Here is a 23,777-nt window from a genome sequence, read left to right on the forward strand (position 1 = left end):
TGAGTGTTAGTTTCTCGGACGTTGCAGAGAGCCTTTTAGTTTCTGACCAAGAAGATGGAGGTAAACTCTCACTGTTTGATTTCCACTTTCTGAGAACTTCTTTGGGAAGTAGGTCAATAATTCTGTAAATGAAAATATTTCTGATATTAGAAGATACAAGCCATCCTGACACTGTAATTCTCCCTTGACTTGGAAAAGCTGACAATGCTCACTTCAAAATATGAAATTCCACCTTCCTATATTTTTCTTTTGTGTTCATTTACTAAATATTAACATTAGATTACACCAGAGACCAAACCAGAGTAGGGGACTTCACCAGGGTTCTTGATGTTCTCCCTTAGAGTGGGCAGCATATTGAAATGACCCAAGGGAGGTGAAGTCCAGTTTTACTCCTGGTGAATTCACAGCACAGAGTTTGCTTGGCATCATGGTCTACCAAATCTCCACTTGTCTTGTAAACACAGAAAGAATGTAAGGGGACACTGAGCACACCAGGGAAAGACATACTCTAGCATACATGAAAAAAGCAGGAGCTATGATTTGCCCGGGAACCAGCCGGAAAATATGTTAGTTGCATTCCACAGTCTGGGTCACGGGGTAAGACAAATGATCACATATGGCCTTAGACCCATTGGTCTCCTGTGGGGATGCAGCACGTTTGTCACACACCATAATCTTGCACTCCAGCTGTGGTCTGTGACTGGCCTGCTTCTCCGGGGAGGGGGAGGTTTGGCTGTCTCACGTGGCTCCTAGTATGTCTTGTGCACACTCTTTTTACATCATCATCTCTACACTCTGTTGCCCTCAGGCAGCCAGGTCACTTCACCGACTTCATTCTGTGCGTCTCCTGCGTTGGCTAGTGGTCGATCAACATCTGAACTGATCTAAACCTACTGTGAACATGTTGAGAGAGGTCACCCAACACATTCAAAAAACAAACTCCATATAAGCAAACATGAATAGGGGAAAGATGTTTATGGATCTTCTAAAAGACGCTCTATAAAAGGACCAAGAAATGCCTTGTTTTTCTAACAGAAAACAGGAGCAGGTTCTGTGTATGATTTATACAGAATGCCAGTTCATTTATAACACTGGATAGACAAGCTGTTTTTTTCATGATTATTCTTGTTTTGAGTAAATAGCTTGTACGCACTTCTCTCAATGTAGCAAAAGCTTTGCTTTGATTTTCATTTAGACACCATATTTGAGGCCCAATAACTAACATAAGCTGAGGAAAGCAAGTAATTCTGTTTCCTCTCCTCATTGCTCTGTGTGAGATGTTACATATCCATGTGTGTGGTAACAATGAACTTCTATGAAGTAATCAGTGGAATCTAACACAGGGGCCGGAGCATTTCCTTAGACCAAGTAAACAGACCAAGATGGCGACATGGCTTGGTTACTGAGGACACTGTGGGGAGCAGCTGCTTAGGCATCCTAGTTTGGAGCCAGAGAGAAGAGTCAGGAAAGCATTGTACCTCTCTCAAAGAGGTGCACTAAACAGAAAACCATGCCCCAGCTGGATATGATGCAGGAGTCTTACCATGTGGGATATTCAACACTCTCTTAACTTCCCTCTGCTGCCTCCTGCTCGACTGCCTGTTCCTGTTAAAGGAACTACAATTGACAGTCTCATTTTTCCTGTTCATGAAGTTTGTCTTCAAAATGCAGACATTAAGATGAATATAAATAGAAGTTGGAGATGGAATACTCGATACTAGTGAAATAAATGTACTATTTTTCAAAATGTCTGTACTATTATTATATGTGGTTATTTAAAATCTTATTGGAAGGTTTAGCCAATACACTAGCTATCGAAAAGAGGCAGCTTGCAGTTTAAAAATGAGAAAAAATGTTAAAAAAATATCGAGAGGTAGAATATAACTGTGTCCTATGCCCCTTCTTCTCGATTTCTGTTACACACACGTACACAGACATAGATGCACATACACACAGCTATTATCAGTAAAATATAATATATACACTTACATCTCTAGTATAGCTGAGTAAAGTAGAAGCATTTCTTCTTTACTTATAAAGAAAATATATTTTGTATTTTCTTTCTTCTTTTCTGCTATAATATCTGCCAACCAGAACACCCATTTGCTGAGCAATACAACAAACTGAAGAACATTCAGTTTACCTAATTATGCGCATGCAGAACCTATGCATAGACTAAGGGAACGGAACAAGGAAATACCTTATTGTTTAAAGTCAGGAAAAGTGCACATCAGGGTTATGTCCTTTCAGCATACTTATTCAGTCTATATGCTGAACACATATAGAAGAAGCTGTATTGAATGAAGAAAAACTCGGCATCGGGATTAGAAAGGGCTTATCAACCACTTCCAATACGCAGGTGGTACATCCTTGCTTGCGGAGCACTTGCTGATGAAAACCAAAGGCTATAATTTTCAGTATGGATTTCCTCTTAATGGAAAGAAAACCCAAATCCTTACACTGGACCAAAGAGACAACATCACGATAAATGGAAAAAAGATTGAAATTGTGAAGGATTTAATTTTACTTGAATCCATATCAATGTTTGTGTCAGTCTGGGTATTTTAGAGAAACAAAATACACAGAAACTCATTATAAGAGAGAGTTTTATATTAAGGTTAAGTGCGCACCAAGAAAACATCCCAACTCAGTGCTGGCCAAGCCCACAGGTCCAACATTAACCCATTAACCCATATGCCCAACACCAGTCCACAAAGTCCTCCTCCATCTCACAAAACAGACACAATGATGCTGACTGCAGGAGGAAAGCCGAATCCGTGAATGTGTAAGCATCTCAGTGCTGGCAGGGGTCTCCACATGGGTACTCCAGCACCCAGGGCTGCATTGGGGTAGGTCCATGTGGCTTCTCCTCAGGGATGTCTTGCAGTAAGTCAGTCCTGCAAGCTGAAGCAGGGAACTGCTAAGGCAGCTGCACCCTGGTGTGACCATCACAAAGCAAGAGAACCCAGAACTAGAAAGGCGAGGCTCACTGAGCCATTTATCCCTTTGCCCTTCAATTAACCCCACATGTGTTTATCAGCTAGGTTGGCACAATAAACTAACTCCCTCAATGTTCATGGAAGCAGCAGTCAAGAAATCAAATCAGGTATTGCAAAAGTATTGTAATACTCTTTGGAGTATTACAGAGCAAGGATGGTAGTTGGAGGACAAGGGTGCACCTGACCCAAGCCTTGGTATTTTCATTTGCCTCATATGCATGTGAAACCTGGGACAATGAATAAGGGATATCACAGAAGAATTGATGCATTTGAATTATGGTGTTGGTGAAGAATATTGAAAAGTATCTTTGACTTCCAGGAGAACAAACAAATCTGTCTTGGGGAAAATACAACCAGAATACTCCTTAGAAGTCAAAATGGCAAGTTGTCCCGCGCATTTTGGATGTTATCAGGAAAGAACAGTCCCTAAAAAGGACATCATGTTTGATAATGTTTGATAAAGTAGAGGGTCAGCAAAAAAGAGAAAGACCTTCCACAAGGTGGATTGCACAGTGGCTGCAACAATGGACTCAAACATAACAACAATTGTGAGGATGGGCAGGCTCCTTAGGACTTAGAAGCAAGTCAACCATGTCCAACAGTAGTCTACCAAGATCTCACCCAAACTGTCTGTTAACATGTACAGTCTCCAATTTGGTTCTTCCAAAATAACCCAAACCAAACTCATTGCCATTGGCTCTATTCCACTTGAGACTTTAATCTCTTCCTCCTGTGGAGCAGCTGATGGGCTTGAACCACTAACCTTGGGGTTATCAGCTAAGTGCATGAGCCACCATACCACCAGGGCTCTCTCCTTCTTGACTTTACCTAAATCAAAGTGACTGGGAGCTCTTTCGCTTGCATCTTTTGGGTCTCCATTCCACACAAATGCGAATGTGAAGAGTGGGTGAGGTGACAGATGGAGCCACACCCAACACCTCAAACCCCTTTCCACATATTTAGAAAAGGTTTGGAAATCTCTCAAAGTCTGCTCCTTGATCAGTGGAGTTCAGACTGAACGTCTATGCTGACTTTGGCTTTTGATTCTTGGGTCGTACCCACCCCGCCCTTGGTAATCTGAAAATTTCCTGGTGGCTTATGTGGTAGCAATTAGAAGACTTGCTTCTTTGGTTACTGAGGAGGGTGGGGTCCAGGGGAACAGTTCTTTGAAGAGACAGATTCCCATCGGCAAAAGAGTAGAGGAGCCTTAGGATGCATTCATCCCAAAATTGTAAAAGTTGAATACTAAACTCATGAAAAGTAGATTAGGATGTCAAATAGAGCTGGGCTGTGGAGAAGGGACCGGGCCTACTCTCAGGCACGGTGGGAAGGTCAGGAGGGGAAGGGAGAGTGTGGGCGATGTGAGTGCTTACCAGAGCCTAGACCAGAAGTTGGGAGGTTGGAAGGAAGGAGGAGGCTTGCAGGCACATCCACAAGAAGACTGGGGCATCTCCATCCTTCCCAGAAAGCACATCCCCTCTTGATGTGGGCCGTCCTCTTCAGAAGGAACCGCCCTCAGAGAAAGAGCAAGTTTGGTCCATGCAGTGAGTGAAGGGCTTTTCCAGGAACTGCTCCCCTCCAAGTAGTCCCTCAAGGCTTAATGTTACCCCAATTGTGATGATGATGGGAGACCTGCTTCTTTGGCCTGTGACAGGTAAGGGAAAACCAGGGACTGTCAGATTACCCACTAAGCAAGGTAAAGCCTACTCCCAGGCTTATTTGTGCTTACTTAGTAACGAGTAGTGAACAATTCCACATCTATTTCACTACATCAAAGAGTCTGCTTCTAGCGGGGGCTGGCATCTGTCCCTCTCCCAACCCAACAGCCTTTTCCTATAGAACCAACACCTCCTCTGATATGTATCATTCCTGACAGGGTCGGAAGAGCCTTTAAGTACTATGAGCATGATTTTATTCGTGTTTACTTGTGCTTACCTCATAATCTGAATCCAACAGTTTCACATCACAGCTTAGTTCTTAAGCACAAGTAAACCCACAGTTACCTTGCTTATTAGAGAATCTGCATGTATAAGGGGGGCAGGAATACTTTAGAGCAGTATATCCCAAAGTGGTGGTGAGGGGGGGCGGCGCTGGAACAATCCAAGGGGGCTGCGAAAGTAGAGGCCTGCAATTTTTCCTGGATTAAGGGTTATAATACAAAGGTTTTTAATTACTAGGAAGGCACTGAGTAATTTTTTTTCTCCTAAAAGTGGGCGGGGTGGTAAGCCAAATTAGTTTGGGAACTTATGCCAAGCTGATGAGTTTGATTAACATTCAATCATCAATGAATGTAAATGACTCAGTAACTGACCCTTTGAAGTATAGATATAGATCAGTGGTTCTCAACCTGTGGGTCGAGACTCCTTTGGGGGTCGCCCCATTCATAACAGTTGCAAAATGACAGTTATGAAGTAGCAACAAAAATAATTTTGTGGTTGGGGGAGTCACCACTATGTAAGGGACTGTATTAAAGGATCGCGGCATGAGGAAGGTTGAGAATCACTGGAATAGAGGAATCTAGATTATGTACGCACACACGCACATACAACTGTGTATTTGTCTGTCTATTTAGCACTGGGGGAAGGGACTCAGATAGCCAACTGCTGAGCCTCTATAGCAAGAGTAGAGGGAGGGGCTTGTTTCCTGAAAAGAAAGTTGTAGAAAAAGGCCCCAAATCTCCCAGGTTTCCCAATCTAAGGGTCTATTTGGTGTTTTTTTTATTAAGGGTTTGGATTTAAGCAAGTCAGGCTCTCTGGTATATTTCTGTTTTACAGCTGCAGGTGCAAACATTTTTGATTCGAAAGGCTGACTGATCAAGGTTATTTCCTGCCCTGCTTAGATGAAGCAGATTCACTCTTAAAGGGCTTCTAAAATTCATAGTGTCCAAACAGAAAGAGTCGAATAGACAATCATGTACTGAGTATCCCCATGTCCTGTGCGGCGATAGTGCTTGGCCATGGGGAACAAAAAGTAAGAGGAATGTAAGATCCCAACCACAGAAGCTCACGTCCACTCACAGCAGCCGGTCCTGTCAGCAGAGATGGACACATTAGGGATTTGTGTCTGTACAGGGCAATACGGTGGCACTTTGTTGGTTGGAAAATTTAAAAGCAGGAAAAAAATGTTCTGACGTTATGACTTAAAGCCTACACTTACCAAACCCAATTATTACGAACAAAGCCCTCTCTTTGCTCTAATACATGTGTCATCGCTTGTTGCCCAGGCAAATACTATGCACTCCAAACCATTCATTTCTTCCATCGACTCCCCAAATGTTGTGATAGTGGCATAAAGAATATTAGCAATTAAACAGGAAAAGGAATTTGGGTTATATCTCTGGGAGGAAAACTAACGACACCCCAGACGATTGATTTACCGCTTTCATGTGATCACAAATGCCCAGTGAATGCTTAGCTCCCATTGGGGCCCCTGGCATACTGCATCAGGCATTAAATGCACGAGCGTTTCTCTCGAGCTGCCTCACTGAAGTTTATCACGATCATTCAGCCATTGCCTGGCAACTTGTGCAGGCTGTCAAAGAGCTCTTTGTCCGTGGCCCTGGCAAAAACAGCCCCTGCCAGCTCTCCTTATCAGCATTAGAGGATTTATCAGGGAAAATACTGCCATTGAACTAGACTTTGCTGCAAATTTAAAGATACTTCCTTCCCATTTTACCCTTTGCTCCAAATATTTTAGGGAGTTATTTCCTGAAGTGAGTATTAAAGTATTTATCTATTCTTTGGTAAATAGTCCAGATGAATTTCCTCAAGTAGTGTTTTAATTCTTCTATTGCTCTATTGTAATTGGGACTGACATTAAAACATAAAGAACTGTGCTCGTGAAAGTATATCTTCTCAAAAAGAAGCGAGGCAAGCATGTCTATACTTGACTTGAGGCTGCCCATTATTTTAGATACACAAAATATAAATATAAAAATATAAATAGGTTGAAATATCCTCTATCAAACCTGTGTATTTTCGCATCCCCTCTCTGTTCAGTTTGCCTGTCTCTCTGTACCCACTTAGAGATGCTTGTTAATCTGTTATTTCAGGATTGGATATCTAATAGTATTTGCCTCTGTTGCCTGTCTCTCTGTACCCACTTAGAGATGATTGTTAATCTGTTATTTCCGGATTGGATATCTAATAGTATTTGCCTCTGTTGCCTGTCTCTCTGTACCCACTTAGAGATGATTGTTAATCTGTTATTTCAGGATTGGATATCTAATAGTATTTGCCTCTGTTGCCTGTCTCTCTGTATCCACTTAGAGATGCTTGTTAATCTGTTATTTCCGGATTGGATATCTAATAGTATTTGCCTCTGTTGCCTGTCTCTCTGTATCCACTTAGAGATGCTTGTTAATCTGTTATTTCCGGATTGGATATCTAATAGTATTTGCCTCTGTTGCCTGTCTCTCTGTATCCACTTAGAGATGCTTGTTAATCTGTTATTTCCGGATTGGATATCTAATAGTATTTGCCTCTGTTGCCTGTCTCTCTGTATCCACTTAGAGATGATTGATTGTTAATCTGTTATTTCAGGATTGGATATCTAATAGTATTTGCCTCTGTTGCCTGTCTCTCTGTATCCACTTAGAGATGCTTGTTAATCTGTTATTTCAGGATTGGATATCTAATAGTATTTGCCTCTGTTGCCTGTCTCTCTGTATCCACTTAGAGATGCTTGTTAATCTGTTATTTCAGGATTGGATATCTAATAGTATTTGCCTCTGTTGCCTGTCTCTCTGTATCCACTTAGAGATGCTTGTTAATCTGTTATTTCCGGATTGGATATCTAATAGTATTTGCCTCTGTTGCCTGTCTCTCTGTATCCACTTAGAGATGCTTGTTAATCTGTTATTTCCGGATTGGATATCTAATAGTATTTGCCTCTGTTGCCTGTCTCTCTTGTGCTCCTTCCAGTGGCTTCCTTTGCCTTGATAGGCTCTTTCTCCGCATGTATTTACATATGCTGCAAACATGTCCAAGAGTGTCATATACCTTACAAGGAGCAAAACCATGACACATCTTAGGTATAACCAAACACCTTGAGGTAAGAGTTACTGGGCCTGGGAGCTCATGACCAGAGTCTTAGGGGGAGATTAAGGTCAATTGGAGCAACATACTTTACAAAGAGAATGTTCTACATCCTAGTTGGGTGAACAGCAAAAGGGATCTTAAAAGCTCGTGAGTGGCCAAGACAACTAGTAGTCTTTCCTTATCCAGAGCAAAGGAGAGTAAAGAAAAACTTTTCAAAAACACAGGGAAACAATTTGTCTGAAAAATCTAATAATGGATCTTGCACAACTCGGCCTCCACAATCTTGAGATCAGCACTAGATGGTGCCTGGCTACCGCTACCAACTGTTCTGAAGGGGAATGCATTAGAAAGTCCTAAGCAGATTGGGGACAAGTGCAGAACAAAACTGGTGGTGTGACAGCAAAACAGAGACTAGGGAGTGACCAGGAGGCACTGTTGGAGAACTGGAAAAAGGAAACCTTTATTAACTGACGACCCAGCAGAACCAGCATTGTGGAATATCCGGAACTGGAATGGCGGTAGGCTTGGTTTTTATATTTTATCTGCAGGAGCAAGGCAGGGATTTCTAGCACAGACATGGTCCTTAGTAAAGGAGGAAGTGGGTCCTGGGATGAGTGCATTCAGGAATGAGGAAGTACCTGGGGTGAAGCAGTGCACTGTGTTTCTTTTCCAATGGTTAAAATTCCCTAGTAGGATTTTCCTTAGAGTGGAAGCCCCAAGACTATAGTCATCCTTCAGGCTGGAGTGAACTCACCCCACAATTCAACTTTCAAACAAACAGTAGCAGGTCAATAAGGTGAACAGCTACACTGTGGATGCACAGACTGCTTACAAGAAAGATCAAACGAGCAGCATTTTCCCAAATACAAAGTTCAGAGGGCACAGAAAAGAAGGAAGAATGGAAAGGGGGAAAACAGCAAAGAAGTGGGATGAGGGATGTTATACTGTGGGGATGGCGATGAATGCATGGAGCACAATGTGCATGACTAGTAGAGGGAAACATTGATATGTTGGCAAACCTTCCCCCAATTCACAGTGAAAATCCGTGTACTGGGGTTAGGCATCGGGCTGCGGACAGCAGGGTCCGGGCCTCAAGCCCATCAGCCACTCTAAAGGAGAAAGATAGACTGTCTTCCCCTGGACACATTTTCAGTATTACAGAAGCCCCAAGATACATGGATATTAGGCTCCCTGTCTTACATGTCCTTCTCCAAGGACACTGAGAATGATATGGCAGCTCCATCCACTTGGAAAGTTGTTCTAAATGTTATTCTGAAAAGAATTTTTATTATTGATTCATCCAACCAATATTTAATGTCTTCCCTGTGCTCAGCACTGTAGTGAGCAAAAACAGGCAAGCATCATTTCTCTCACACACAAAGTTGTCAAAAATCATAAAATACTCTGGGTGGAAAGGGGAAAAGGGGAGACCCTGTCTCTGCACTCTCATAAATATCCCCAGAATTAATCCATTTCCCTGAATCCCAACTGCCCCTGACCTGGTTCAAGGTCTTATCATTCTAATCATATTTCACTGGCAGGTTAACGGAAAATAGTTAAAAAGGTCTTCTGTCTTCCAGGATCAACTACATTAAAACATCTCTCTCCTCTTTAAACACAAAGAGATAATTATATCCCTCTTCAACTTAAAAAAAAATTTGTTTATTTGGTCCCTGTTAAAACCAAGCTTGGACATTGAATAAGGAAGACCAAAGGAGAATCAATGTTTTGGAGAAGAATATTGAAAGTACCATGGACTGTCAGAGGACAAACCCATATGTCTTGGAAAAAGTACAGCCAGAGTGCTTCTTAGAGGCAAGGATGGTGAGACTTTGTCTTACATGCTTCGGACATGTTGTCAGGATTGACCAGTCCCTGGAGAAGGACATCCTGGTTGGTAAAGTGGAGAGACAGCAAGAAAGAGGAAGGCCTACAGGAAATGGTTTGGCACTGCGGCTGCGATGATGGATCGAGCATAGGAGCGATTGTGAGCATGGTGCAGGACTTGGCAGAATTTCATTCTGTTGTACACAAGGTCGTTATGGGTTAGAATCAATTCAACAGCATCTAACAACACCACCAAAGGAGCCGTGGTGATCTAGTGTGCCATGTGTCGGATTTCTAAACGCTCCTTGAGAGAAAGGTGAGCCTTCCTACTCATGGAAAGATTCACAGTCTCAGAAACCCCCAGGGGCAGTTCTACTCTGTCTTCTGCAAACACTATGAATTGGAATAGACTCAATGGCAGGGTTTTTAAAATTGAGTAAATGTTATTTTTTTAATTAACACCAAGAGCATGCTTATTGCTTACTGCCTGGTAGGTCTACTGTCCAGCACCTGAGGCCCATACCTCGCTGCTGACCGTCCCTGAGTTTCAGCCAAACCCAACTCATGTGATTCCTGAAGAATATACATATGCTTCTATGGGTCTCTGAATGTGGCACCAACTATTCCTTGTAGAACCCCTCCCCCTTTCTATGTATCTCCTTCCATGACTATGATCCTGATACACGGTTGAGTGCATCGAAAGCAATTTCTCTTGGACAACTCCTTATCAGGATGGCTACCAACAGGGTAATAACCCACCACAGTTCTTGAACAGGCATTGAGTTATTTCTTCTTTGATCAACACAAAAGCAAAATCCCGTCTTCTTGGCCTCTAGTGAAGCTGGCCAAGAGTACGATGACATCGATGGAGATCATTAATGGATAGACACGCACACACTCACACACAAGAACACTTAAAACACACAACTCCTCAGTCTGAAGACAGTTTTATTGCAGAGCTGCCCTTACATCAAAGATCATATTAAGAACCAGATACCGACGATGACTATTTGAGGTGCATTTCTCAGGCTTTGAAAATGTGTGCTTCATTCAAAAATTCAAATTCTCAAAAGAAGATCGCAAGTCTGCAGGAATTTGTTCCTCTCGTACTTTGCTCACTACAAGATGAAGGGAACGGTAAGAGGACAGGCAGCTTTTCAGAACAGCTGAAAGGGGAGGAGCGGCAATAGGAGACAGGATGCATCAAAAGGAGAAAGCTGTCCACTTTTACCTGGTGTTATTCCCTGATGGAGATACAGTTTATATTGTCTTCAATAGATGTCACCTAGATATCCACAAAATGATGACTCTATGTTGTTGATTACAGAAAAAAACTAAAAGAGATGCTTTTTTTTTTTCTTTTTAGTTGGGTTGGGGGGAGGGAAGTTGAGAGTAGAAAGTTTGTTATTTCCATTCAAAGGTAAGATTTTTTGAAATCCTGAAGTGGAAGTTATTTAGAAGTTAACTTGGTTCTGTTGAAATCTGCTTACATTATTAGAAACAGGTGGTTTGATAGATGAGCTCTAGAAGGTCTTGAGTCTATGGAAATGATGGATACGTTTTGTGAAACAAGATTATCTTTACAATGGATCTTCTTGTTATATTAAGGACCTTAATACTTATATCAAAATTATCTTGATAAAGCTAATTACGACTGTTGGTTATGTAACCAGCTGCACAAGCCTGTTGAGGTAAGAGGGAATGGAGAGGAAATGAAGGATCGCATCATTCAGATTTATCAATCTGATCTGGATTCATTTTTCTTAATATGCTCTGATTGAGAGTCTACTAAGTCTTACATAAATCATTACAACTATAATGTAAGAAAGCAGAATATACTGTTTGACCTAAACTATACTCCATCTCATCTTAATAGCATTTATTAAGTATAAAGTGAAGAAGAGATTTGGCAAGGAGCTGATAAAATAATAAATAGCTATCTTTACATTCCTAAGCCTTCACTCTGTGAGTGTGAAAAATCAGGTCAATTTATAAGATGAGAATCAAATTAATCAGATAATTACTATGATTAATCAACTTGCACATCACTCAGGTCCTTACTGGGATTTGCTTGTATTGCTCCAGATCAGATGTCCAATCTGTTTAGTATCTCTTTTTGGCTGTCTTTTAAGAGGAGTGGTGACTCCGGGTTATAAGAATTGGGATTTGGATTTTAATACTCAGAAGCCTTTAACAGGCTACTCTTCTTGAAACTTTCCTCAAATTAAGTTTGCATCGGATTTTTAACTCAATTAATGATTTTCCTTGTATTGTTACTATTGGTTGCCATTAAGTAGCTACAACTCATGCCGTCCATGTGCAAGAGAACAGTATTGCCTAGTTGACCAATGGACACCATTATGATGAAGCACTGGAAGCCCTTATTTGTCTGGCCAGGGAATTTAGAAGACAGCTACTTGGCTAATTGAAGTGATCTGGATTTTCACTCTTCTCAAGGTTATTCATAATTTGTTATAATCCACATTGCTATTTGGCCAACTGACTGAAACAGATCCATATATGTACTCATCCCAAAGAAAGGTGATCTAACAGAATGCTCAAACTATAGAACCCTATAGTTCAGGGGTTCTCAACCTGTGGGTCGAGACCCCTTCGGGGGTCGAATGACCCTTTCGCAGTGGTTGGTCAACTCATAACAAGCAAAATAACAGTTATGAAGTAGCAATGAAAACAATTTTATGTTTGGGCAGTCACCACAACATGAGGAACTGTGTTAAAGGGCCACGGCATTAGAAAGGTTGCCAACTCCTGTAGTATAGCTGAGAACAACTGTAGTGTAGTAGATAACACATGCATGTAAAATTTCACATACATGAAGATCACCCAACAACAGGTGCAGTACGACATTGACAGGGATTCAAGCTGGATTCAGAAGAGGGCGTGGAACAAGGGATATCATTGCTGATGTCAAATGCATCTTGATTCAAAGCAGAGAATACCAGAAAGATAGTTGCTTGTGTTTTATTGACTAATCAAGGCATTTGACTATGTTGCTCATAACAAACCTTGAGAAGAATGGGAATTCCAGAACACTTCATTGTGCTCATATGGAACTTGTACGTGGATCAAGAGGAAGTTGTGAAAATGTAACAAGGGAATACTGAATGGCTTAATATCAGGAAAGGCATGTGAAAGGGTTGTATCCTCTTACCATACTTATCCAATCTGTATGCTGAGCAAATCTTCAGAGAAGGTGGATCATGTGAAGAAGAATGTGGCATCAGGATTGGAGGAAGGCTTGTTAGCAACCTGCAGTATGCAGATGGCACAGCCTGGAAAGAGAGGAGGACTTGAAGCACTGCTGATGAAAATCAAGGATTGCAGCCTTCAATATGGATTATGACTCAATACAAAGAAGACCAAAATTTGGAAGATAGCTAATTGGCCAACCAACTAGAAGAGATCCATATTTGTGCTCATTCCCAAGAAATGTGCCCCTGGAGAATGTAGAAATTGAGTAATATCATTAATATCACATGCAAGTAAAATCTTATCGAAGATGGTTCAACCACAGTTGGAGCACTTAATCAACATGGAACTGACAGAATGCAAGCCCTGTTCAGAAGAGCATGTGGAATGAGGAATATCATTACTGACATCTCATGGATCTTGGCTGAAGGTAGAGAATGCCAGAAAGATGTGTATCTGTGATGTATGACTATGCAAAGGCATTAAATGGTGTGCATCATAATAAATTATAGATATTTGGAAAGATCAGAATTCCAAGATACTGCCTTTTGCTCATTTTTAACCTGTACATAGACCAAGATCTGTTTGTTTGAACAGAGAAAGGGTATTTTACATGTTATAAAATCAGGAAAGGTTTGTGTCATGGTTGTATCCTCTCTCCATACTTATTAAATCTATTGGCTGATGAAATAATCCAAAACGCTGAACCATAGAAGGAAGAATTGGGCATCAGGTTTGAAAAAAGGTTAATTAAAAAACCTGAGATATACAGATGACACCGTCTTGCTTTCTGAAAGTGAAGAAGAGTTGAAGCACTCAGTAATGAAAATCAAAGATTACAGCCTTCAGTTCAGATTGAAAGTCAATGTAAAGAAAGCCCCGAACTCCTCACAACTTGATCAATTGTCCACATAAATTGGGAAAATGTTGATGTTAACAATGATTTCATTTTTCTTGGGCCTACAACCTAAGCTTTTGGAAGTAGCAGTCAGGAAATCATATGACATACATACTTGCCTAGTTCAAATCTGCCGAAAAAGACCACTTTAGAATATCAAAGGGCAAAGATGTTACTTAGAGGACTAAGATGCTCCTGACCCAGATATTTCCCATTGGTTCTTATGCACATGAAAGTTGAACAGTAAATAAGGAACGCCAAAGAAGAGTCGCTGCATTTGAAGTGGGGTGCTGGAGAGGCACATTGAACGTGCCATGGACTGCAAGAAGGCCAAATGCATCTGTCTTGGAAAAAGTATGGTTGGGGTGTCCTGAGAGGCAAACAGCAAGACTTCATTTTTACATACTTACATGCATGTTGTCAGGAGAGTCCCGTCCCTGGAAAAGGCCATCATGCTTGGTAAAGTAGAGGGAGAGCAAGGGTTAGGAAAGCCCTCAAAGATATGCACTGACACAGTGTCTGCATCAATGGACTCAGGCATAGGAGCAATTGCGAGAATGGCCCTGGACCAGGCAGTGTTTCATTCTGTCATGCATAGGGTTGCTACAGGTCTAAAACAACTCCACAGCTCCTAACAACAATAACATGTCAGAGAGTTACAGAAGGAAAAAGAAAAAGCGAAGCAGTAAATAGTGGAGAGTTATTGTGTTAGTCTGGGTACTTTAGAGAAAGAAATCCACAGAAATTCATGTATGAGAGAGAGCTTTATATAAAGGTTAAGTGCACATCAAGAAACATCCCAACCCAGTGCTGCCCAAGCCCACAAGTCCAACATTAACCCATATGTCCGACACCAATCCACAAAGTCCTCCTCCATCTCACAAAACAGACACAATGATGCCAACTGCAGGAGGAAAGCTAAATCAGTGAACATGTAAGCATCTCAGCACTGTGAGGAGTCTCCACACGGCTGCTCCAGCACCCAGGGCTGCATTGGGGCAGGGCCATATGGCTTCTCCTCAGGGATGTCTTGCAGGAAGTGAGCCTTGCCAGCTGAAGCAGGGAACTGGCTAAGGCAGCTGCACCCTGGTCCGACCAACAGAGAGCAAGAGACCTGAGAACTAGAACGGCAAGGCTCACTGAGCCATTTATCTCTACGCCCTTCAGTTAACCCCACATGTTTATCGGCCAGGTTGGCACAATAAACTAACTACCTCAGTTATAGTTCAGTGAAAAAGGCTATCTGTCTGTTAGCTTCATACATGCTATGGTTTGGGACAGCTTTTGTTTTCGTCTCAGCATAGTGACTTTTAGTTCTAATTGAATTAGAAGCAAAATGCCATCCTACAAAACAGAGTTCTCAGCCTCCTTGGTGCTGGGTGTCGTGTGAGTTGTGGACTCCTTAAGGTAGGTGCTTGTAGTTACTATGTTGTATTTAGCCTGAGGCCAGCAGTCATTGGTCCATTGCTAATTATAAATCACTCTTATTAATTTTCAATGCAAAGAGCATTTCGCTGAATTTGTGCATTTCAAATAGGGACTTACAAAAGAGCTTTACCTTTGCTTTAATTAAAGCCTGGCTTTAATTTCATTTCTGCTACCCGTATTTCCTTTCTTTCTTTATTTTTATGCATCTGTTTATTTACTTGTAGCTGATTCCAATGTCTTGATTTCCAGGGTGAAGTAAGCAACAATGAATGAGTTATACATTACTATGTGGTTTCCCAGGACTAAATAACTTATATAATACTGGGTGTGATATTCTGCCTATAGATGTCTAATACAAAAATAAATTCTTTAAGAAGAATTCAGTGACCCATGTTGATGTATTCTTTTATTCTACATAATATAACATCAAAGCGTTTTAGCACTCCACTTTTTTTTCCTCCAGGGGAGGGTTTTGGTCATGTGAACAAAATTAGCCACTTTGTGTTGTGTGTAATTATTTATTCACTGTCCATTGTGTGTATAGAAAAATGATCGATGAGTGGAGAAATCACTGGGGATTATACAGTAGTCTTTGGATCCATTTAAAATAAATTAGACATTTAATAGGCAGAGGACCTCTACACTTTCTCCTAAAGGAGAAAATTCTATTGACTAGATTGGTAATTTTTTGTCTCTTGACTTCTTGAGAAAAAAACATTTTGTTTGTCTCTCTTGACTTCTCGGTGGGTAGCATTTTCATGTTATGATGGCACTGTGTTTGAGTGTGTGTGAGGTAACTGGATTTTGAACCGTTGATCAGTTCTGCTCACTGCCCCCAGTGATAGCTCAGATTGAGTATTATGAGTTTGTCATCTTCTCTGGCTTACAACCCTCCAAGGTCCCACCTGGCCTCATACTCAGGTGTCTCCCCTCTGTATTGTTTCAGGTGTGCACTGTGACAGTGTGTGTGCCGAGGGTCGATGGGGCCCCAACTGTTCCCTGCCTTGCTACTGTAAAAATGGGGCCTCCTGCTCCCCTGACGATGGTATTTGTGAGTGTGCACCCGGATTCAGAGGCACCACTTGTCAGAGAAGTAAGTGTTTCACGAGGTGCTAATTTCCATGTTCCCTCCCCTGGCCCCGTGTAAAGGGTGTCTTGTCACGTGGTACACAATGATGTGCTGCTGCAATTGCGACCAGACAGGAGTGGAATTGGTCACCCTGCCCTTTGCAGAATTGACCTCAACAGTGCCTCCCTATGAGCTCTCTTCCTTCTGACCTTCAGCACTAGCCTAACAGATGGGTCTTTGACTAAGTCTTCTCAGTAATGATTTCATTACCCTTTTGGCACAATCATCCCGATCTATTTCTTGATCCATCCTTAAATCTTGGAAAGGGTGTTCCAGAAATCCAATGACCTGTAAATATTTTATTTAGCAATTTGGCATTTGCCTTACCCCAATTACCAGAAGTCAACATCAGCCAAACCTTAAGGCAAATCACGATCCTGCTAGGAGTCTGAAAGTCAATTCTTGGAGGAAAAATAATTGCAGAGTTAAAAGCAGAAGTTGTCGACATTTTACAATAGAGCTTTTGAGTTGGGAAATGATTCATAAGATTTCACTAAATCTTTTATTTAAAATGACACTAATCACCATGATTAACCGGGCCATCTCAAGCAAGAAACACCTTCTAACTCCGACTGTAGGTCTATTTATTATCAGGAGTGACACATAAACTAAATAAAGGATCAGCAAATGATGGGAGAGTTCTTGTTTGAGACTTGTTGCTATTTCTCACTTTATTTCATTCATTCATTTGTTTAGCAATATGAATGCAGTTTTGAGCCTATGGTGTATGCCTGCAGATAAGAGACTACTTTGGAAGATAAAAAAGGTCCAGGCATTTGTCTGACAACAAGCAATCAGAGCTATCAGGGCCTTTGCATGACTAAAGAGGCCCCTTGTTTCTTTTGTGATGGTTGTTTTACGATGGGGAAATTTTAAATTCTCATGTCTTCATCTTAATTCTCTAGAGAAGACAAAGAGTGAAGATTACAGAGATAGGTAGGTGGATGGATGGCTGGATATGCAGGCTTATTCTATTTTAGAAGTAGGCAAGTCTGAGTAGGTGCCAAGTGTGGCAAATGCAAGGCTGGAGGCTTCTTCTAAATTGAGTAGCTGTGGGAGCCAATGATCAGCATGATGTCTACAAGCTGGCGGCTTCAGAGGCGAATAACTCCAGGGCTAGCTGGTCAGGCTGGTGGCTACAGAAACAAGTGAATCCAGGGCTGGCAGGTTAGTAATGACTTCCACGATTGAACAACAGTATGGTAAGCCTTTGGCTCAAGTGCAACGAGCTAGAAGTTGATGAGCTGGAGGCAGGATCCAGACTAACAAAAAGTGGCGAGCTTTTCTGCAATATCAACTAAGATTGGAAAGAGACCACATGCCTGAGGAAAATTCCTTTTAATTGATTGCATTATGGCTATAATCTGAATATCCTAATCCCACAGCTGATTGGCTGATCCCATTACAGCAGTTCCCATTAGAGAGGTGATTGCATTGTGTTAGGTCACATCATGTTAACTGCCAAACCACTGGGAATCCTTGAGTAGCCAAACTGATACAAACCTAACTCTTTTACTTAGTATTGCTTTTTTAAAAAGGTTTACCGTTTTTCACTCTCATATGGTTATTGGAGGCCTTGCCTGAAACTTTAACTAGCCCCCAGTGTGGAATATGAGAGAAACGTGCCTCGGGAAGCATCACTGTGCATGTTTATTCTTTTCCAGTTTGTTCCCCTGGTTTTTACGGGCATCGCTGCAGCCAGACGTGCCCACAGTGTGTGCACAGCAGTGGGCCCTGCCACCACATCACAGGCCTGTGTGACTGCTTGCCTGGCTTCACAGGGGCTCTCTGCAATGAAGGTGAGGTGCACAGAAGTTGGGAGGGGGCGATGAGGAGCAAGCCCATGGAGTCTGTCCTCGGGCTTCCTCTCAGGCTTCCCAAAGAACACGTTTTCAGTTACCAGCTCTCGGTGCCACCTGGTATGCTTCGGAAAGTAAGGCTTTGAGCTTTGGAAAAGCTGGCTTTACCGCTCAGCAAGGTCTCTGTTTTCTGAGCTGTGCAGCTCTTCAGTTTTAATTGGAAGCGTCCTCCCTCGAAAACTCACTAGGAGGAAGGAGACCGACTGCTTGAGTGAGAAGCCCGGAAGTCAGATGTCTAGAAATGAGATGATACCTCATTGTTTGTGGTGCCTTAAGTAAAGGTCGTTGGTTTTGCGTGTTTGTAAACTGAACCCAATGGAAACTGAGGTCACTTCTGTGGGGAAGTGAGTCTTAGCTGGGTTGGCACCCTTTAAAGTCCCTTCTGTCCTGAGAGTCTAGGATTCTGTGAAGTAGGAGGGGATTGCATGTTACTGACCTCTAGTTTATCCACAGTGTGTCCCAGTGGCAGATTTGGGAAAAACTGTGCAGGTATTTGTACCTGTACCAACAATGGAACCTGTAACCCCATCGACAGATCTTGCCAATGTTACCCAGGTTGGATTGGCAGTGACTGCTCCCAACGTAAGTCTGGTTTAATTATCAAAGCTCTCAGAATAACTGATCAAACTTTTTTGCATGTTGGTTGTCAACTTCTTTTGTATTGAAGTCTGAGTATTTACAAATTAAGAAAGCATATGGATTAGTTATAATATATGCATACATTACTTTCATTAAAAAATTTTTCCCATGTTCACCCCAGCAATATTCACAATAGCAAGAAGATGAAAACAATCAAAATACCCATCAGTGGAGGAATGGATACATAAACTTTGGTATATACACACACACAAAAAATTTTCCATTAAGGCTCTATGTATTTATGTTCTGTATCTAGATCCAAATCATGTTCCAGGAAATGACCTAAATCTGTAGCATTTTCATTATTCACTTTCCTGTGACTCATGATCCATGGACTTAAAATGAAAATAGGCCCATTTAGAAGTCTGTTTCTTCCTGGTATTTGCCTGGAAAGTCAGTGATAGGGAAACGAAGAAATAGAATTTCAGAGACATAAGCTTTGGATACTGGTTGGGATCTTGAGCCAACAGTGGTCCCCACCTATCTATGGCCCCCATGCTAAATGTCACCTCAGCTTTACCCAGTCGCCACCCCACTCACCATCTTTCTGACTGGAGTTGAGCAAGCTTATGAAGCTTATAAATGACTTTGAGCTTACCCATGTCATGAAGAGATAACATTTACTATAAATCATTGATTCGATCATTTGGAAGGGCTAGTTCAACTTATGAACGCAGTCAACTTTTGACCAAGGAATAACTTATTATACACTAATAGAACCTGCACCATTTGCTTATAAATTTAATGATTCATATCAGTCTATGTGGAGTTTGCCCATCAAGAACATAAGAGATATTTTTTTGACATTTTCGAATGATCGGTTTATTCACTACAAATACACATCAAACAACCTAAAAATCTTAAAATTAACTCAAACTACTAAGGATAAGAATATCAGGGCAAGTGTGAGCATAAGGGCATGACAACAGCATTCTTCACACATATCAATCTAGCATCGTAGTCCCAGTAAGCATTGCCTTCATCAGTGTACTCACCCCGGTAGAGTTGGAGAGAGCAGGAGTTGATGTCTCCTTGGTTCCTAGCTCTCTGAAAAGTCAGTGTCTGTACCCCAGTTTAAATGGACAGCTTGGCGGGCTTTTTGATGTCACCAATGTCCAAGTCAAGTCTTATTGGGTTCCCCACACTTTAGGCGGCTTGGCTGGCTTTTTGGCACCAGCCAGGTTCAGCCAAGTCTTATTGGGGTTCTCCACACTTTTTGAGGTGGCTCATTGGATCGTCTATTGATTCTTTGCAATGGTTCAATTTCTTGGCTGGACCCCAGTGTCACACTTTATTACTTCTCTAAAATGGAGTTTCTTGTGTTAGTTTCTTTTATTTTCTTTTTTTAAAATTTAATAAATTATTTTATTGGGGCTCATACAACTCTCATCACAATCCATACATACAACTATTGAGTAAAGCACCCTCATACATCCGTTGCCCTCGTCATTCTCAAAATTCGCCTTCCACTTGGAATCAGTTCATTTTCCTTTTTATTTCCCTCCCCCTCCCTCCCCGCTCCCCCCTTCCCCACGAACCCTTAATAGTTTATAAATTATTATTTTATCTTATCTTACACTGCCCGGCGTCTCCCCTCACCCACCTTCCCATTGCCCATCCCCCAGAGAGGAGGCGACACGTAGGTCCCTGAGATCAGTTCTCCCTTTCTACACCCCCTTCCCTCCCAGTGTCGCCACTCCCCACCGTTGGTCCTGAGGGGTTCATCCGTCCTAGATTCCCATGTTTCCAGATCCCTACTGCACCGCTGTGCATCCTCTGGTCTAACCAGGTCCACAAGGCAGAATTGGGATCATGATAATTGGGGGGAGGAAGCATTCAAGAACTAGAGGAAGGTTTTGAGTTTCATTGTTGTTACACTGAACCCTGAGTGACTCATCTCCTCCCAACTACCCCTCTGCAAGGGATGTCCAGTTGTCTACAGGTGGGCATTGGGTCCCCACCACGCACTCCCCTCATTCACGGTGATGTGATTGTTTTCCCCCTCTGCCTTTGTTGTTTGAAACCTTGTCCCCTCTGCCCTTCATGATCACCCATGTTGGTGTGCTGCTTCCGTGTGGGCTTTGTTGCTTCTGGGCTAGATGGCCGCTTGTTTACTTTCAAGCCTTTAAGTCCCCGGACACTATATCTCTCAATAGCCGGGCACCATCATCCTTCTTCACCACACTTGCTTATGTACACATTCATCATAAGAGATATTTTTAAATGATAATACACTCAAATTGCATGGCAGTTATTGCATTTATTTTTTAATTCAGACATCACAGTTGGAGTCACCCTGCAATAATGATTGATGAACAATACATCTTACCAGAAGTTCTTTTGTTTGTTTGTTTGTTTGTTTGTTTGTTTGTTTTGCTCCCTAAATGTGAATGTTTCCTTAGGAGTTAATGCTGCATTCCCCTTCTGAAGAATAAAAAAGCAAAGGCTTTGGGGAAACCAGCATAGATCTTGGAAAGGAAGCTCTTTAGGGGGAAGTCTTAATAGGCACAACATCCTTGGAGTATGTTTCATTCTATGGGGGGGGGATCCCTTCAGAAGTTACCATATGGGCACCCCATGATTCGAGAACTGCGTGGAGACCTTCCTCACCCTGCTTGAGGTAGGGGGATTCAGTTATGTGTTGATCATCACAATCAGTTCCCCCTTCCTCCCCTCCTCTCTCCACCTTCCCCTTGCCCTCCTAGTATCATTACTCCCATTCCTGTTCCTGGATTCCATGTGTGTTGAGGTCTTATGTCTTACCTGTACCTGTGCACATGCTCCGCTCTAGCCCGCAGTGAAAGGCAGGCTAGGGTCATGATAGTGGGGATGGGGGGTGGGGGTTGAGGAAGCCTCAAGGAACCAGAGGTCTATTGTGTGCACCCTGATTGACTCATCCCTTCCCAATGATCCCTCCCTGAGGGGATGTCCCATTGTCTATAGATGAGCTTTGGGTCTCTCCTCAGACTCCCCTCATTTTCAACTATATGGTTTTGTTTGTTTGCTTGTCTGTTTTGGGTCTTCTGATGCCTGTCACCCAGTCCCAGATTGCTAGAACAAAGTGTTCTTGCATTGAGGGAGGGCATGAGCCGAGGCCCGAAATCTGTCCACTACCTCAGTGTATTGCCATATAAATATATGTACATGGTCAAATACCTCTATTGTTATTCATTAATATATATACACACCTATGCTTGTGCTTCTATCTCTATCTTTGCTTCCTAGATCTTTCCTCCATTTTCTTTACCTTCCTCCTGCTCAACCATCATGCTCACCCTACTTCAGCCTCTTAGTAATTCCTCTCAGCTAGATTGCTGTTGCTCCAGCACCCCTAAGACCTCTACGTCCTTATTATTGTTGATTTTAATTCCCTAGTTGTTCCCTGTCTATGGCATTGTTTGATCACAGCTCCATTCCCCAAGCTCCTTCTTCCCCCAGTCTCTCAGGACCATCTGTCCCATTGCTTTCTCCTTAAGCTTTTTCCCATGCCTATCTTATATAAGTAGGCAACCCAACATGGCAGAGACCAAACAGAAAGAAAACAAAAGTTTGAAAAAATAAATTAACAAAAAAACAAACAAACACAATTCCAGATCTGTCTGCTAACCTTTATGACTGTCTCTCCAGGGATCCTGGGGGGATTCTGGGAGTTGTCCCTCCTAGCCTAAAGTCTATTTTGGGGACTCTTCAGGGGTTTATGCCCTTCAAGGTGTTTGCTCCTGTATTTTAGAAGTTACTTGTTTCCTAATTTGGAGGCAGAATGGACTGGAAAGAACAAAAAGTGGAGGGGGGGGGTGTTCCACCATAACAGATACAGTTATGCATCAGTGCATAGGGGTGTGCAAAGGGGTTTGCCATTGAATGGTAAGTACAACCTAAGCAATAGGTTGTTTCAGGTCAAGGGTGTTCCATTGAGTGTCACATGGATTGGGTCTGTCAATCATTTTTACACCTGAATTTTTCTGTGTCCCTAAAAGCAAGCAGCAGTATTCACATAACCTATAACAAATGCTATTTTTAATATGTGACCTTGAACAAGTCACTATTAACCTTTCATAGTCCTTGGTTTCTCATATATAAAATCAGGATGTTCATTCCAGACCTTGATTATCAGCTATTATTTTTCCTTTGTTCTTGGGCAAAAAATGGTGTTCAGCATTACGGGAAAATTATTTTTCATTATTTCTGATTTATATATTGTCTTTATGGTCTTTATTTCCTGCTGGATAACCACATAAAAATTATAGGTGGTCCTATAGGTTATAGTCATTATGGGTCCTATAGGTTATAGGTCTTATAGGTCATAGTAGTTATAGGTCCTATAGGTTATAGTAGTTATAGGTCCTATAGGTTATAGTAGTTATAGGTCCTATAGGTTATAGTAGTTATAGGTCCTATAGGTTATAGTCGTTATGGGTCCTATAGGTTATAGGCCCTATAGGTCATAGTAGTTATAGGTCCTATAGGTCATAGTAGTTATAGGTCCTATAGGTTATAGTAGTTATAGGTGGTCCTATTTTGAAGTCATTATAATGCCCCTGATGCACTGGCATGAATTAAAAACAATTTTTGTAAAGGAAATAATTTTACTCCATCATCTTGGGCTATTATTTCACAGATGCTTTATCTGAGCTTCTGATTATTCTTCAGTTGGCAGTAACCCCTAATGATTTACTTTTATTATTTCCTGCTTCTTCTAGTTATAGCTTTTTATGGGTAAGCCAATTCTTAAATACAACTGGGAGTCTT

General features: G+C 41.8%; 1 protein-coding gene across 2 annotated transcripts in view; it reads left to right on the plus strand.

Moving 5' to 3' along the window:
• The window catches only part of MEGF10 (multiple EGF like domains 10), a 197,169-nt gene that overhangs the window by 147,567 nt on the left and 25,825 nt on the right, over nucleotides 1-23,777 (plus strand). For both annotated transcript variants that reach the window (XM_075541483.1, XM_075541484.1), the window contains exons 14-16: nucleotides 16,348-16,494; nucleotides 18,195-18,329; nucleotides 18,843-18,971. In XM_075541483.1, the coding sequence (XP_075397598.1) occupies nucleotides 16,348-16,494; nucleotides 18,195-18,329; nucleotides 18,843-18,971 (411 nt within the window). The remainder of the gene's footprint in view (nucleotides 1-16,347; nucleotides 16,495-18,194; nucleotides 18,330-18,842; nucleotides 18,972-23,777) is intronic.

This window comes from Tenrec ecaudatus, chromosome 2 (genome assembly GCF_050624435.1).
Source record: "Tenrec ecaudatus isolate mTenEca1 chromosome 2, mTenEca1.hap1, whole genome shotgun sequence".
NCBI lineage: Eukaryota > Metazoa > Chordata > Mammalia > Afrosoricida > Tenrecidae > Tenrec > Tenrec ecaudatus.